At 54.1% G+C, this 17,188-nt stretch overlaps 1 protein-coding gene across 1 annotated transcript in view; it reads right to left on the bottom strand.

Annotated features, from left to right (window-relative positions):
- Dhx37 (DEAH-box helicase 37) overlaps positions 1-16,798 on the bottom strand; it is a 47,041-nt gene extending 30,243 nt beyond the window's left edge. The window contains exons 1-3 of the mRNA XM_015502368.2: positions 16,783-16,798; positions 16,646-16,657; positions 16,227-16,236 (exon numbers count right to left, since the gene is read on the bottom strand). Coding sequence (XP_015357854.2) covers positions 16,227-16,236; positions 16,646-16,657; positions 16,783-16,798 — 38 coding nt within the window. The remainder of the gene's footprint in view (positions 1-16,226; positions 16,237-16,645; positions 16,658-16,782) is intronic.
- Between the last annotated feature and the right edge of the window lie 390 nt (positions 16,799-17,188).

Below are 17,188 nucleotides of genomic sequence, written 5' to 3'. Positions count from 1 at the left end.
CATTCATTCTTCGCAGTTTGAATGGGCCCCTGTGAGCCAGGCGCCGCCGCCGCGCCCCGCCGAGCTGCCGCGACCGGGGCAGAGGGAGGGAGCCGCGCGGCCGCACCTGCCGGCTGCGGGCCCTTCCTCGGGCCCCGGGTTTGCTTTGGAGCTGACAGGGGCCTGGGTGCCAAGGGGGCGCCCGCGCGGCCCTCGGGCTGGGTGGGACAAGTGCCCCATCTAGGCCGGAGCTCGCCGGCGAGGGCTCAGAAAGGAGAAGTCGACGGAAACAGCTGTGGGTGGACGATGCCTTTGCTCGTGGCCCCCCCTGATTTCAGGAGTAGCGAGAAGTTTGGGTTCAAGCTGGTGTTAAGTGGCTTCACTTTTATTTTATTTTTTATTGTATCGGGAATGAAATCAAGGGGTGCTCTATCAGCGAGCTACATACATCCCGAGCCCTTCAGCATTTTCAGACATTTTTAGATAGGGTCTAAGTTGCCCAGACTAGCCTTGGACTTGGGATCCTCCCGAGTAGCTCGGAGCCCTGCTGTGGCTTCAGTTACTTGAGCCTCCGTTTCTTTACCTGTTAAATGGGGAGAGCAGTGACACCCCTTCATTAAGAGGTTGTGATTATGAATAGCTGGTACTTTGCTGGCCCAGAATTGCCCCTAAGCTGATATCAGCTCTTGGCATTTCCTCATCAGGGCGCAAATCAACATTTTTTGTAGGCCTGCTGGAGAAACTTCATGGCTTAAAAAAGAAAACAAAGTTGGTCCTTGAGATGGAGTGGAAGCCCAACAGGCTCACCATTATTATTCCTTGAAATTAAAGGTTAGTTTATGAGGAAGACCAGCAGCTGCCCTCCTTGTTATCTGGGTGTGTGGACGCCTTTTGCAGAGATTGTGGCCCAGTGACTCCCTACTGTAGGACCAGCCATCTGGGGGAGAGAACTCTAGGTGTCCAGTAGAGAGGAAGAGGTGTGGCTGAACACCCCAGTGCAAACCTGGGCAGGAGTGTGGCTCAGCCATTTTGAAGACAGCAGCCATTTGTGTTAGGTCAAAAAGAAGTCTGCCTTTTGTGCAGGGTAACCCCAGGGAACCCCATGTCTCACTTGACACTTTTATGAAGACTCTTAAGGTCAGCTTGAAATCCAGAATATTGAAGAGTTTCTGCCTGCGGGGTATCAATAAAACTAGTTTATTTTGACTGAGAATCTGGTGGTTGGAGCTTCTGGGGTAACCAGGGTTTTATCTTCATTAGAGATGATGAGCATACTAACAAAGTCTGTTAAAGGCTTTGAAAATCTGCTTAAAAGTTGCCAAGTACCTTTTTTGTTTTGTTTTAATGTACCAGCAACTCAGGGACACTTAACCACTGAGCTACATCCCTGGCCCTTTTTATTTTGTATTTTGATACAGTGTCTCACTAAGTTGGTGAGGCTGGTCTTTAACTTGTGAACCTCATGTCTCAGCCTCTGTAGTTGCTGTTGGAATTACAGGTGTGCACTTCGGTGCCTGACAATTGCCAAATGCTTTCACAGAGGAAGTCATTTAAGTCCTTATTTTTGGTGCTGGAGACTGAACCCAGGCCCTTGTTAAGCACATGCTCCACCACTGAGCTGCATCTCTTGAATTCTTGAACAGCTCAATGAGTGAGGTTCTCTTTTCATTTCACAGACGGGAATTGGGCATGAGAGAGCTGGGACTTGGACCCAGAAAAAAGTGGGCATGAAGCCCAGCTACCCTCCCCACTCCCACCTTCTCCTGTCTTGACCCTTCCCTGTCCCCTGTGTGTGCCACCTCAACAGGTAGCTGACCTGACTTATTCTGCACATGTGTATGGCCCAGACCAGCCAGGTGCTGGAGAGATTGTTTTGTTAATTTTAATGAAAGCAAAACTGGGTCCGCTAGCAGCTGTAGTTTTCAGGGTGCCTGGGCATACTATTTAGAACCAGACCTGCCTTGTGGGTTGTGAAGTTGGAGGCTGTTTAGAGAAACACCACACATTCTAATCTAGGACTAGTCTGAAATAAACCCACCCCCGTTGGCATCACGGGCCTTGCTATTCAACAGGCCTAGGTTTGGATGTCAGCCTCTGCCTCTTGCCAGCTCTGTGACCTTGGACCAGTTGCTTTACCTGTTTCTCATTTGTGCAGAGGAGGTAAATTGGAATGTTGAAAGTGACAGGTTAGGTTGTCACAGTACCTGGCACTGGATAATTGCTAGATCAATGGGAGGGAATATTTGCATATGAAAAGGATTTGTCTGGTAGGAGGTGGTGTGTGCTGCAGTAGGTGGAAGTTTGAGTAGATGGATGTTCCTTCATTCTTTCAAAAATGATTAAGGGCTGGGGGTGTAACCCCATGTTAGAGCAAATACCATACACAGGGTGCAATCCCCAGCATCCAAGTACGTAAGTAAATAAATGACAGTTATCAAAACCCAGTGTGTGTAGCACTTTTCATAATAACCAGAAAGTGGAAATATCCCAAATATCTCTCTGCTGAGTTGGGGTGGACAGAACGTGGCCTGGCCATGTAGCGGGATGTGGCTTCGCCATAGGAAGGGAAGGAGGGGCCTCGGAAGCAGTCACAGAAGCCAGCAGAAGCCAGAGGGACAGGCAGGGCCCCGTGGCCCCTGGTATTGTTCATATGAACCATTCAGAACAGGAAGCTCCAGAGAGACAAAGGTGACTAGTCATGCATGGGTCTGGGGTAGGGGACTGGGGTCACCTCCGGTGATGAAAGTCGGGAATAGATAGTGGTGGCCTCTGCCACATACTGGGTATGCTTAGTACCTCTGAATTGTACATGTTAAAATGAGCCGTGTGGCGAGGGGGTGCAGGCCTGTGAGACCCTTTCTCAAAATAAAGTAATATATATAAAGGGGGCTGGGGCTGGGGCTCAGTGGTGGAGCACTTGTCTGGCATGTGTGAGGCACTGGGTTCAAGCCTCCGCAACGCATAAAAATAAATAAAAATACAAGTGTTGTGTCCATCTACAACTATAAATAAATAGAGGGGGGCTAGGCTCGTAGCTCAGTGTTAGAGAGCCCTGCATTCCATCCCTAGAAGCAAAAGAAAAAAAAAAAAGCTTAAAATGGTGAATTTATAGTTAGATGTATGATCTTACAGATTGGTATATTATTTTATAGTTAGACATATTAATTTCCAGTTAGATGTATTTTACTGCAGTTTTGAAAAGCACAGCATCTACCTATGCAGAGCACAAGCCAGACCAAATAATCCTTCTTGGGGGACTTTTGTCGGGTGGCAGCCACAAGGAAGTAAAATGGCTGTCGTGGTATTGAGGGTGACCTTTGCTTAGGCTCAGCATGCCTGACGCTGCCCTGAGAGAGGATCTGTTGTTGTTTCTGTCACAGATGAGGAGGCTGCGGCCTAAGAGGGTGACTCTGTTGCCCACAATCCAGCGGAGTCGTGTTGGCACCCTGTCAGTGGCCAGCTCACGACCTCTGCAGAATTGAAAGTAACTGAAATGGGGCTGGCCTTGAATGAGAGGGAGCAGGCAGGGGAAGAGTGTCCCCGGCAGAGGGACAGCAAGAGCCCAGGCTCTGCTGCAGAACAGGCTTGGCATGGGCAGGGCAGGGTGACCAAGGAGAGCCAGCCCGGTCCTGCAGGTCTCGGGTCAGATGAACTAGACTCCCTGGTACCTGAAAGGTGTTCAAGAGCTTGAGGAATGAGCCCAGGGAAGGTGGTGGGGGTGTAGGTGTCCCACTGGCAGGTTGGGAGGAAGGAGCACAGGTTCTGTGTGGGTAGACGCCTGGGCAGGGCTGGGCTGGGCTGGGCTGGGACGGGATGGGACAGGACTGGACACGGGCAAGGCTCAAAGGTGGTTCAGTGTGCAGTCTGTCTGGATCTCTGGAGCACAGGTGGAGAGCCTACCTGGATTGATGGGGGGGAGCATTCTGCGTGCCGACCTGAGAAACTGCTTTCTTCCCCCAGCTCCTTGGCCGTAGTTGCATGGAGTATAATTTCAAATAATTGAGGATTTAAAAAATGTGTCTCCTGGCCTCACCCCCTCTCCTGCCTGCTTTCCTAGGGGCCGTCAGAGGCTAGGTAGGGCTCATCCTCCCTATCACTGAGTTTTGTTGGTGGCGCTGTGAATGCTGCTTTCCATGTTTTGTTTAATACAAACGTTTTGAAGACCAGACCTTGTCAGCACAGAAAGCTTAGCTCTGTTCTCTTTGAAGAACTGTAGATACCAAGTCATTTTGAAGATGTGCCATGATTGAACCCACCCTAGTGGGACGCTCCAGAGGGACCCTAGTGAGGGTCTGTCTCTACCTGCTCTCCTGCGGGCACAAAGGCAAGGTCATTGGTAAACTGGTAGAAATGGGACTGTCGAATCAAAGGCTCTGTGCATTTTTTTAAACTTTGAATTAAAATATAAGGTGCTGGGACTGGGCCTCAGTGCTACGTAGAGCGCTTGCCTGGCATGTGTGAGGCACTGGGTTCAATTCTCAGCATCGCATATAAATAAATGAATAAAATAAAGACCCATCAACAACTAAAAAAATATATAATTGGTTGTTCCATTCCCTGGAAGTCCCTTGGAGCTCCTCCAAGGTCACTACTGACCCAAGTTAGTTTTACCTGCTCCTGTCCTTCAAGGGCAGTCCCAACCCACTTTTGTTTTCAGCATGGAGAGAAGTGACTTAAGTTGTCCTCTAAACACACAGGGACTCCTTCCAGACCTCCTCAGTGAACTGTGCCATTAAACTTGAGTTTTGTCGTGCCCAGGAGAGACGGCCTGGCCCTCACAGGCCCTTGGTGCTTTTTTTCCTGGGCACCTCCTTTGCCTTCTGTGCCATTTCTCTGTTGAGCATTTGGTCTTTTTTTGTTTGTTGGTTTGTAAAGAGGTATTTTTTGCTCTTTGCAAGAAAGCATGTTGACCATAGTGGCTTGACACTTTGCAGTCCTCTTCCTCCCACCCAGAGCTGGGTCTGTGGAGGTTGATTGACAGGGCCCACGTCCTGGGGGTGGCGAGTTGTCCTGTGTGCACCTAGGAAGACGCCACACTCAAGGTAGCGCTGCCTCTATTTGGGGGGAAGATTTAAAAATACTGAAATGTTGAAAGAACAGAGCAAGAACCGCTGTGAACTCCTCACCAGGACTCGCCACTTCTCATTTCCCCCAAACCTGTTTTTCTTTTTTCTCTTTAAGCTGTAGTTTTGGCTAAGCCATTTGGAGTAACCTGGAGAACCTCCGTGCTTTCTCCTGCGGAGCCGCGGTGCTGCTGCGCCACCCAGGAACTTCCATTTAGTATCAGAATAATTTAAAAAATACAGTCCATATTCAAATTCCTTTGTAACTTTAAAAAACAGAAAATCTAAGTGAGCTGGGTGCCACGGCACACGCCTGTAATCCCAGCAATTGGGGAGGCCATCAACAACTAAAAAAATATATAATTGGTTGTTCCATCCCCTGGAAGTCCCTTGGAGCTCCTCCAAGGTCACCACTTGCAAGTTCAAAGCCAGCCTCGGCAATTTAAGCAACTTGGCCAGAGCCTGTCTGTCTGCTGGGACGTGGCTCAGCGGTTAAGCGCCCCGAGTCCAACCCCACTTCTCACCCCAAGGACTGCTATTGCATTTGGCTTTCATGCCTCTTGGTCTAACCTTGGTCTAAGGGTGTCTGCTTTGCAGGAGGGGCTTTAGGACATTGATATTTTTGAAAACCACAGACCAGTTGTACGCATTGGAGGACTGTAGCTTTATAGAGCAGTTAATTTCAGTTTAATTCACTGAAAATTTGGTGGTTCTTAGTGTGTTATAGCTTGATGCAGACATTGCCCCAGAAGATCCCCCTGCCCTTCATAGTCACTCCTCACGTCCCTGGCGCCCCCCCGATTTGCTGTCTGTGGGTTCTGCATCCGACGCAGGCAGGGGCGTGTACGTGGTCCTTCTAACGGTGTAACGGCGTCTTTCACTCTTGGTGGCTTCAGCTTCATGCCTGGCACGGGTCAGACCCTCCTTCCTGCTGTGGCAGTGCATCTATCCATCCACCGGTGGACACACTGGGTTGTCATTTATTGTGTCGCTGATGATGCCATGATCGTTCATGTGCAGTATTTTTGGGTGGCGTGTTTCCAGGGTCCTAGGATGTTCACGTAGGAGTGCCGTTGCCGGCTCCCAGGTGACCTTCTGTTTGCACTCCCACCAGCCACCTAGGAGGCTCCGTCCAAGTTCTTGTCGACACTTGCAACTGTCTGCCTTTGGATCCTAGCCATCCTGGTAGGGGAGGGCCGCTGTGGTTTGGACAGACTGGCTGCCTCTGGAAATGTCAGCCTGGCTGGGCACTGGGGTGCATGCCTGTAATCCCAGGGGCTCAGTGGTCAGGCACCTCTGGACTCAATCCCCTGTGCAAAAAAGAAGTCAAACTGAATTGCCTCGTTGGGGTCAGGCTTGGGGCCAATGTCTATGGCGAGAGTTCTACAGAGGGTGTATCTATAGCTTCTCAGGGCACACAGTGTCCATTTGTGCCCCTCCTCTGCCTGTTAGTGTGGGTCTGGGTCACTTGGTTGAGGCAGGGCAGCCCCTCAGCTTATACCACCCTTTCTCTGCCATTCCTGTTCTACATGTATGTCCCTCCATTTATGTTTATCTCACCATCTTTCCTTCCTGCCACCACTGCCCCCCCCCCCCTCAGTACAGGGTCTTGTTACACTGAGCCATGTCCCAAGCCCTTTTTTTTTTGAAAATTTTTTTTAATATTTTTTAGTTTTTTGATGGACCTTTATTTTATTTATTTGTATATGGTGCTGAGAATCGAACCCAGTGCGTCACACATGCTAGGCAAGCGTGCTACCACTGAACTACAACCTCAGCTCCTTTTTTTAAAGTTTTTGATGGACCTTTATTTTACTTATTTTATTTTTATGTGGTGCTGAGACTTGAACCCAGTGTCTCACAAGCGCTCTGCCACTCAATCCCAGCCCTCCAGCTATTTTATTTTATTGTGAGACAGGGTCTCGCTAAGTTGCTTAGGGCCTTGCTAAGCTGCCCTCCTCCTGGCTCAGCCTCCTGGGCTCTGGAGTCCCAGGCCTCTGTGGGTGAGTCCTCAGATGCCTGGGAAACCTCTCACTCAGAGAATCTCACCCCTCTCTGGCTCGCTCCAGGGGACACTTGACCTGGTTTTCCCCTGGGCCAGTTTGCGTGTGCTGGGGTGGAGGGAGATGGGATGGGAAGGCCACTGTCTGCGTGGCCTTGCTCTCCCTGCGCCAGAGGGGGCTGAGGAGCCTGGTGCGAGTGGCCTTGGCCCTCCCTTGGTGGGGGCCTCGGAATTCACACCCCCGACCCTTGTTTCAACTTTTTGTTTTGATAATTGTCCAGCGTAGGCAAAGGTAGGGAGGAGAGCAGCCTGTACCTGGGCACCATCCCCCGCCCTTCCTGCCACTCTGGGGACATCCAGCCTCTGCTTAAATTTTTTTTTTTTTTGCAGTACTATGGACCGAACCCAAGACCTCGCACCACCAGGGTGGCAAGTGCTCTGTTGCTGTTAGAGCCCCTGTGGTGGTTTTTTTTTCGGGGGGGGGGGCCTGGAATAGTATTTTAAAGAGAGCACAAGACACAGTGACGAGGTCATCTTAAGTATTTCCATCTGTGTCTTCAGTGAATTTTTGTAAAATTCGTCACCCTGATACCATTGTCACAGCTCAGAACTGTTCCTGTTGCCTAACCCAAATCCATTTCTTTTTTTATATATATATTTTTTAATTTTTAATATTTATTTTTCAGTTTTCTGAGGACACAACATCTTTGTTTGTATGTGGTGCTGAGGATCGAACCCGGGCCGCATGCATGCCAGGCGAGCGCGCTACCGCTTGAGCCACATCCCCAGCCCCAAATCCATTTCTGATTTCCCTGAAGTACAGGGTTTTTACAAAGTCTTTGAATTAGAATGCAAACAAAATCTTTGTGTATGTGATCGATATGGTCTTTAAGTCTTTGTGCTTAATGTGTTTTAGTTGTAGATGGACACTATACCTTTATTTTATTTATTTTTTTTGTGGTGCTGAGGATCGAACCCAGTGCCTCCCACTTGCTGGGCGAGTGCTCTACTGCTGAGCCCCAGCCCCAGCCCCCTTAAATCTTTTTGAATTTGTGGTGCTGGGGTTGGACCCAGCCCCCGCCCCATGTGCCCGGCAAGGGCTCTGCCACTGGGTGCACCTCCAGCCTTGTTTTTGGCCTTGAGCTTTCGATCCTCCTGCCTCAGCCTCCCTCCCGGGTGGCTGGGATTACTGCCCTCCGCTTGGCTGTAATACTGTTTTGTTTGGCTGAGAGTCTGGTCTGGTTGGTAGCAGGTGTGCTGCGCCAGGCTCTGAAGCTGGTCCCCTGCCCACATGCCTTCCCTCTCCTTTAACCTGTCCCCTGGGCCAGCAGAGCTAGGGGCTGGGCTCAGTTTGGCCCTTTGGGTCTCTGATGGATCTGCTTCCAGACCCGGGGCTTCCTGAGGCCCCAGCCCTGGAGTCTGTCTGCCTGGGTACCACGCCCGGAGCTGCCCACCGGGAGGCTGGAGAGCAGAGATGCGTGTCCCCAGGTTGGAAGCTGGAACTGAGGTGGCGGGGAGCTGGGTCCTCCTGGGCCCCACACCATCTTCTCTGGATCGCATGGCTGTCCCTTTGTCCTCATGTCTTTACAAGGACACCAGTCCTGCCAGACTCGGGCCACACCAATGCCTTAGTTTAACCTTAATCGTCTCTATAAAGGGACCCCGACTCCAAAGAGTCACCTTTTGAGGCCACACCTGTGGCCCTGGAGTTAGGGGCTCAATACCTGAATTGGGGGCACGGCGGAGGGCTTTTCACTCCCCTGGCACACCTGTCCTCATCCAGACCAGGTGCCTCCAGGGAGCAGCCAGGCCAGCCCTGCGGAAGGGACAGGGCCCCCCAGTGCCAGGTGGGCCTCCACCAGGTCCGTCTTCTCGCCCACCCTGCCGCAGGGGAGGTGGGCGCTTCTCGCCCTGGAAAAGTCCTCCCCTGGACGCGCCTTCCTGCCCTGCCAGGTGCTGCTTGGACCCACCTGCTCCTCAGGTTCAGCACCTGTGGCAGGCTCGGGTTGCACCAGAGGTGTTCTCCAAGGCGGGGTCTGATAGAGGCCACCTCCCGGCTCTTGCTGAGCACCAGGCCCCAGGCTGGGGCCTTGGCAGGTCCTGTGTTGGATCCTCCCGGCCCATTTTCCAGCTGGGAAAACTGAGGCCAGCAGGCTCAGTGGTGTGAGCAGCAATGCCCTTTGTCCCCATGGTGCCTGCTGCTGGGACACTTAGTGACACCGAGGGGTCTGCCACCTTTCCTCACAAAAGCCTCTTGTTCCCCCCCATTTGAATGAGTCGTCAGAATCGCTGCAGATGGCCCAGCATGGCCCGTTGTGGTCCCCTGTGGGTGAAGCACTGTCTGGCACCCCGAGGGAAGGGTGCCCCTCGGCTGTGCTGTGGGCTTTGCTATGGGCTTTGCTGCTGCGAGGGTGAGCCTGCCACATGGTCTCTAGTGACAGGTCGGCCTGCAGGAAGCGCTGCTGTGGGGACACTCGTGTGCAGTGGGCAGGGCAGGGCAGTCCTGCACAGGACAGCAGAGTAGGGCCGCCTAGGTTGGGTGGAGGGGAATGGGTGCTGCTCATGGGGATGATGGGAAAGTCGGAGCTGGGTTCAGGCCCTCTTGAGTTTCAGCTCTCTCCCCACAGCCCCTGGCAGCCGTGTCCAGCCTCTGGATCTGCCTGTTCTAGGTTCCTGGTGCGCGGATAGTCTTACTGCGTGTGGCCTTGTGCCTGCTGCTTTGGTGTGACTTCTTGAGGGTCCCCCATGTGGTGTGAATCAGTGCTTCATTCCTTCCTCCCGGCCCTGGGGTAACCCATCGTCAGATGTGGGACACTGTTCATCTGCTGTTGGTGGGCGTCCATGTGGTCCTGGGACAGACGGCCAGGTGCTTACCGCTAGACAGTTTCTTTTTTAGAGTGGACAATCTTGGTTGACGTTTACTGTGTGTCAAGCATCACTTAACAGTGCTGTGTGCTGAGAAGCTGGGCCGTCTCTCAAGGCTGAGAGATGGACGGCCTCACAGGACATTTTGGGGTCAGGGCTTCTGTTGGAATGTTGGGTGTTAGCGGGAGTTCTGACCATTGACCCTGTGCTCGCCGCAACCAGGCGAGGTGGGTGCTAGTCCTCACCTGGCAGCTGGAGCCCTGAAGCCCGGGGACCTAGAAATCTGTAAGGTATCCCGTGGCTGCCCAAGTGAGGCCGAGCTCACTTGACCGAAGGTTGTGCTCTCCTGGCTGATGATCTAACCCCACCCCTCTCTCCTAGTCTTTCCAGAACTTAAAGTACTGTAGTTAAGCCACACCTTGTGCCCGCTGGTGCCTGTAATCCCAGCTACTTGGGAGGCTGAGGTGGGAGGATTGCTCCCAGGAAGCTGTCATGCTGGAGTTTAAAGAATCTGTCCTCTTGATGTCAGAGTTACTCCCTCGGAGGGCCAACCTCCAGGTGAACTAGGTTTGGGACAGAAACTCTCATTTTATGTATTTTTACCTTCATTTTATTTATTGATTTTTATGTGGTGCTAAGGATCAAACCCAGGGCCTCTCGCACGTGCTAGGCGAGCGCTCTTCTGCTGGGCCACCACCCCAGCCCCAGAAACTCCCACTCTTTAGAAGTGAAAAACCAGGCAAAGGAGCAGAGACCTGGCCAAGAGTAAGCAGGACTGCTGGAGCAATGGCAGTCACAGTGCTGCTGCTTTGAGGCTTCATCCCCTAGAAATGCCTCTTGGCCTTGGAAGGGAGAAGCTGCGTGTTGCCAGATCCTGCTCAGCAGTTGACCTGCTGTCCACTCACGCCAAGTTCAAGTTCTTCCCTGGGCTTCTCAACCACTCTCATTCCATCTGGGTGGCTCACCCTCCTGTGGAGGTGTCATCTCCTGAGCTCAGCACTCACTTCTTGACCAGATTAGGACGATGGTGGTGCCATGGCCAACTTCATAGAGACCATTTTCTTGTTTCTGCAGTTTTTGACCCGGCTGACTGAGAGGTTCGTGCTGGGAGTGGACATGTTCGTGGAGACCTTGTGGAAAGTCTGGATGGAGCTCCTGGATGTCCTTGGACTTGATGGTAGGTGTGGGGGACACTCAGGTGAGGGCTGTCTTAATGTGGCCCAGTGGTGCCGTGTCAACCCTGAGTGCGTTGTCAGCCTGGCGTGGGAAAGTTGAAGGCGGAGAACCGACATTGCTAGTGAATCTTCTCATTTCAGCAGCTGTGCATGTGAGTGACCATCAAGACCTTCACCTCCCAGGCACCCTATGGGACGAGGCATGAGGGGGTCATGCCCTCTGGGGAGTTCCCAGGCAAATCAGAGAGACCTGGTTTGCTGGGATCCATTAAAAAAAAAAAAAAAAAAAGCTAATTGTTTAGGGAGGGAGATTTCATGGAAAATCAGGCACTCACAGAATCATCAGGACACCTGCGGGGTCGTGGGGACCCCCGGGCCTGCTGGGGTGCAGCTGCTGGGGTTGTTGAGTCCAGGGGCAAGGTCATGGCTGGGAGTTGGGCCCAGGAGGCTCCTGCACCACCACAGCACCTGGATTTGCCCTGTGCTGCGGGGCAGGGGCAGGGCCGTGTTGCCGCAGCCAGCGGGAGTGCGGGTGGCCAACGGCCTGCTGGGCCGAGGTGCCGCGCGGTTCACCTGAGCAGTGCCAGTCACTCTCAGCCAGGAGGAGGGTCTGGGGCACTTCCGGCCCTTGCTGCCCTCTGGCGAGGATTTCAGTATTAGGGTTGGCTGGTGGCAGGGCAAGGTGGTGAGGGGCTCTGTGTCTGGCCGCCCCACCCTTGTGCCTTCCTTCCTGGGTGACTGTCCCCCTCTCCCCAGGGCAGGGTGGGTGGCAAAGCCTTCAGTGTTCATCCAACGGCTTCAGGAGCTGGCCTGGGCACGGCCCTACTACATGCTGGCTTTTATGCCCAGAGCATATGCCCTTCTCCCACTTGAGGTCTCCCATGGTGTCCCCTGCGTCAGCATGAAGCCTCTGTCCAGCTCTTCCCAGCTCGCCTGCAGGGTGCCGGCTCCCGGCCATCCTGGGGACGCAGGCCCTGGGCAGTGGGCCATCTGGGGGGTCCCTGGGCAGGCCCTCTTCCCACCTCTGCCACATGGCCCTGCTATGGCCTCTCACTCCATCAGGAGTCTGCGGTCGCCTCCGGGGTGGGTGGTCACCAGGAGAGCTGCAGGACTCCACCTAGCAGTATCCTCACAGCTTGTTCTACTAGAGCCAAAGGACACCAAGCACGTCTAGAGAGAGAAGCTGCCGGGGAGCCCAGCAAATGCTGGCTTCTGGAGCCCCCTTGACTCAGTCAGGACAAACTGACCCCTCAGTTGTGGGTTGTGCACCTGAGGCTGCGTAAGCTGTGCTCTTCCAGTGGCCCCATTAGACGGTCAGCACCCGGGTCTGTATGGGGCTGGTCACATGGACACTGCCCACTCGTACCAAAGGCCGGGCTTCTAGCAGGCAAGCAGGCCGCACCAGTTAGCTGTCATTGCTGTGACCAAGACACCTGACAGGAGCGGCTGACAGGGGAAAGCTCACTCTGGGCTCCTGGTTTTAGGAGTTTAGCCCCTGGTGGGCTGACTCCATAGCTGTGGGCCCAGGGGGGCAGAACACCTGGTGGAATGGCAGTGGGAACACTGCTCACCTTGCAGTGGCCGGGAAGCGGAGGGTGGGAAGGGGCTCGGGGAAGATGCAGCCGTCCAGGGGACCCCCGTGGCCCAGCTCCCGGCCCTCCCACCGAAGTCCCTGCCCTCCCACCGAAGTCCCTGCCCACCCAGCTGTCCCACCAGGATGGACTGATCACCCCACAGCGCTCATGATCACTTCACCTCTAGACCTTGCTGCAGGGACGGGAGCAAGGGATGCCCTACATGCAAACTCTAACTCGGATGTTCCCCGGGGACTGCCCTGGGCGTGTTCAGCCTGGCCTGTGTCCTGCCCACCTGCTGGCTCTGCCTGGCACAGAGGGGCCTTCTGTTTATACTAAGGGCAAGAAGACTGTCAGTCCTGTGGCCTCGCCAGTCGGGGTGGCCTTGCCAGTCAGGGTGGCCTTGTGTCCCTGGGACGTGTGAGTGGGCCCTTGTTTGGGAACAGGTCTGTACAGATGTGAGCAAGCTTTGGGAAGGTCACCTCGGATTCGCGTGGCCCTCGCTGTTTCGACAGTTGTCCCATAAGAAGTGGGAAGTTTGGGTGCAGACACATCCAGGACAGGAGATGGGTGAGGCAGCCCAAGCTGTCACCAGGTGGGCACAGGGAGCACAGCTCTGATTTCAGACCCGGGAGCTCACAGAGCCCTGGCACTGCTCGGGGGTGCGCTGGTCACGCTCTGCCATCAGTCCCCAGCCTCCAGGAGGCCGCCTCGCTGCTCCATCAGGGAGCCAGGCAGCACGGGCCTCCTGAGGATGCCGTGCAGTGCTCAGCCCCTGGGGCCTGGCTGAGCCAACACAGCCCCAGACGCAGCAATCGCGTGCAATGCTGCAGGAGTCCTCGCTATGCTGCCTGGAGGTCAGCCTCTGGGCCTTCCCTCCCAGTCAGGGAGCCCTGGAGAAGAACCTGTAAGACCTACAGTGTGGGAGCATGCCCCTGGCCATGGCCGAGCACCAGAGCAGCCACCTGCAGAGGCTTCCCCAAGTTCCGGCTTTGTCCTTTCTGCTCCACTCACAAACCTCAGGGTACTGGGAGGCCCTAGGAGGCCGTGGGGCAAAAAGGTCTCCGTGCACAGAATGCTCCCTGGAAACTGTGGGCCGGAGGTGAACGCGCTGGACCAAGGGCTTCTGAGCACGGTCGGCTGGTTTCCTTCATAGTTTTTCAGGGGGGTGGCCCAGAGCAGTCCAAAAGGAGCAAACACGGCATTCAGTTTTCCAGGTGGTGGCGGATGTCTATGACCCTAGCAACTCGGGAGGCTGAGGCAGGAGGATCACAAGTTCCAGGCCAGCTCAGCAACTCAGCAAGACCCTGTCTCAAATTAAAAAATAAAAAGGGCTGGGGTGCAGCTCAGAAGTCAAGCACCCCTGGGTTCAATCCGTAGCACTGCAAGAAAGTTCTGATTAGTAAAGGATTAAAAAAAAAATGGTGAAATTAGTTTTGAGAAGGTATTTTTATTAATAGAGTCAGAATGTCACCTTCTCAACTTGTAATCAGCATAGAAATCACACATTTTTCAGGTACAGGCTGAGCACCCCATACAGAAAGTTCAAAGTCATGTTTTGAAATCTGAACCTTTTTTCTTTTCCCCCTCTTTTGAAGGCTTGGGGTGGAACCTAGGTGTCTTGTGTGCTAAGCACACACTTGTCTACTGAGCCACACCCCAGCCCCTGAGATCTGAAACTTTTAATCACCAATATAACATTAAAATCGTCTCATGTTTTGGAGCATTTTAGATCTAGGGTACATGGACTAGGGGTGCTCAGCTTGGTGAAATCTGCACACCTGTTCCAAAATCTGAAAAAAACTGATCCAAAACGCTTCTGGTCCCAGGCATCTTGGATGAGGGTGCTCGACCCGAGCCAGGTCTTGGAATCTGGTCTGGATTGGCTCTCTGGGCACAGCTCATGGGAGAGGGGCATAGACGATGGGCAGACCCCGGGGGAAAGCCATGTGAGACGCAGCGGGGGCAGCTCACGATGCTTGCCAGCAAGCACAGAAGCCAGGAGGGGTCCTGCCCTCCCGCTGAGCATCAGCTCAGATCTTTGGCCTCCAAATTATGGGGAACTGGCGTCAGTTGCTTTAAGCCCCTGGGTTTGTCACTTGGTTGTGTCAGCTCTAGAAAGCCAGTCCAGTATCCCTGGGCTCTGGCTGGATCACAGGTCCTGGTGTTCTGTCGGGGGTTGGAAGAGCTAGGAGTGAGGTGGCCTCTTTTAGGGTTTGTTGTTGTTTTTGGTACTGGGGATTGAGGTTGGGGGAAACTCAACCATTGAGCCACATTCCCAACCTTTTTTTATTTTTTATTTAGAGAAAGGGTCTCGTGGAGTTGCTTAAGGCTTCTCTAAGTTGCTGAGGCTGGCTTTGAACCCATGGTCCTCCTGCCCCAACCTCCTGAGCTGCTGGGATTACAGGTGTGCACCATCATGTCCCTGAGAGTTTGCCTCTGAGCGCATCCCTTGGTTGACATGATTGTTCCTGCTGCAGCTCGGGGGTGTAGAGGGTAGGGTGGCCGTGTTGGCTGCAGGTGACCAGGGGGTCCTGGGGATGGAATCAGGCCCTTGAGCATGCTAGGCAAGCTTGTGCCACTGAGCCACACCCAGCCTCTGCGGATGTCTGTATCTGCTGATCACCTGCCGTAGTCTTTTGGTAGCATGGCACGTGTTATGTGGCTTTGGACCTGTAGTCTGGTCCAGTGGTTCTCAAAGTAAGCCCTGAGGGATGCCAGGAGGGTCTTTGAGCCCCTTCCAAGGAATCGCTCCCTTTCCCAGTGACACCTCTGGGTTGAACACATACTTGAGTAATTTTTTTTGTATCGATCGTTTGGGCCTAAACATCCTGTGCACCTTGGTCCTGCCTGTTTGTTTGCTCTTTCTATGGGTGCTGGGCTTGCGTGGCTGGCCTTCTGTGAGGGGCTGGGCTCTTCCCACAGGCCGGCTGTGGGGAGACCTGGGGGTGCAGGAGAGTGCCCCCGCTCTCTGCTGTCGGTTCTGCAAGGCGCCTGAGTTTGCCTGTCGTCTTAATCATGGGTGCGATGAGAACGTCCCCTAAGCTGGGGGGACTACAGCCTGATGCCCACAGTTCTGGAGGCTGGGAAATCCAAGGCCAGGGCACCCGCAGATTTGGTATCTGGTGAAGGCCTTTTTGTCACGGATAGCGTCTTCTCCCTGTGTCCTCGCGTGGTGGACGGGGTTGGACAGCTTCCTGGGGACTCTTCCATGAGGGAAGAGTCAGCCCCATCGTGGTCAGTCACCTCTAGAACTTCCTGTGGCCGTCATACTCAGGGTCTGGATTTCAGTGCAGACTGTGGAGGAGACATGAACCCAGCACCTGCAATGGCGCATCGTTGCTAGGAAGTGAGTGAATCTCATCAAGGCTTAGCTGTCACCAACAAGTTGCTAACCAAGTTCTAGTTTCTCCTGGTGGGTGGTGCTGGGTGGCCACGTGAGCAGAGGTTCCTGAGGTCTGCTGCTGAGGGCAGAGGGCCGGGCAGGGGCTTCCGGAGTTGCGGAGACTCCTCCTCCGTGGGGTTTGGTGTGAGGGTTGGCTCCAGGGCCAAGGCCATGTGCAGTTGAGGGCCAGGCGGTGCCCAGGAAGGCTCCTGTGGAGGACTGTGGCTTTCAGGGAGTCCTGGTGGCCCCCATGTTCAGTTGGGCTTCTGTTCATGGGAGTGGGCTCTGGGCCTGAGCCCTGCACTGGGCGGTGATCTGATCGTTTGCAGGGGCATCAGAGACGGGGGCCCCGGGTCTGAGGCCCTCGCTCACTCTTGCTCAGGGTCCTGATGGCTGCTCCAGCATGTCCCCACATACTCCACCCCCATCCCCAGACACATGGAGCTTATTGCACCTAAGCTGCAGGACCCCAGGGTGTGACCCTTAGATCGGCAGCAGCAGCAGCCTCACCCTGGACCAGTGCAGACCTGGCACAGCCCTGCCGAGTCCATGTCCTGGGCAGGGTTGGCGGTGTGGTGTCCTGTTTTCCCTGGAGCTCTGAGGCCCCCTCGAGCCTCAGGGTGGCTGCCGTGGGGGAGAGGCCTTGGAGAGGACTGCCGTGGGCGTGGTCAGCTGCTCCGTGCAGTAGCAGGCGGCGCCAGAGTGCAGACCTCTGGGGAGACTGGCCTGCAGAGATGACCAAGGGCCACGGCCATGGCACTCCTGGGTTAGAGGGGGCCAGAGTAGTGGCCCTGTGGGGCAGGGAGGAAGCAGCTCTAGATGTGTTCCTGGGTAACTGGGAAATCAGAGCCATACCCTGGAGTCACCTCAGCTTTGTGGCTTTGGGGAGGACCATGACTGTATTGAGAGATGTGTTGTGGTAGGGGCTGGGGATGTGGCTCAAGTGGTAGTGCGCTCGCCTGGCATGCATGCGGCCCAGGTTCGATCCTCAGCACCACATACAAACAAAGATGTTGTGTCCCCCGAAAACTAAAAAATAAATATTAAAAAATAATTCTCTTTCCCTCTCTCTCTCCCCCTCCCTCCCTCTCCCTCTCTCTCTCTGAAAGAAAGAAAGAAAGATGTGTGGTGGGATTCGGTGCGTC

This window comes from Marmota marmota, unplaced genomic scaffold (genome assembly GCF_001458135.2).
Source record: "Marmota marmota marmota unplaced genomic scaffold, marMar, whole genome shotgun sequence".
Lineage (NCBI taxonomy): Eukaryota > Metazoa > Chordata > Mammalia > Rodentia > Sciuridae > Marmota > Marmota marmota.
This window is presented reverse-complemented; position numbering and strand designations above follow the sequence as displayed.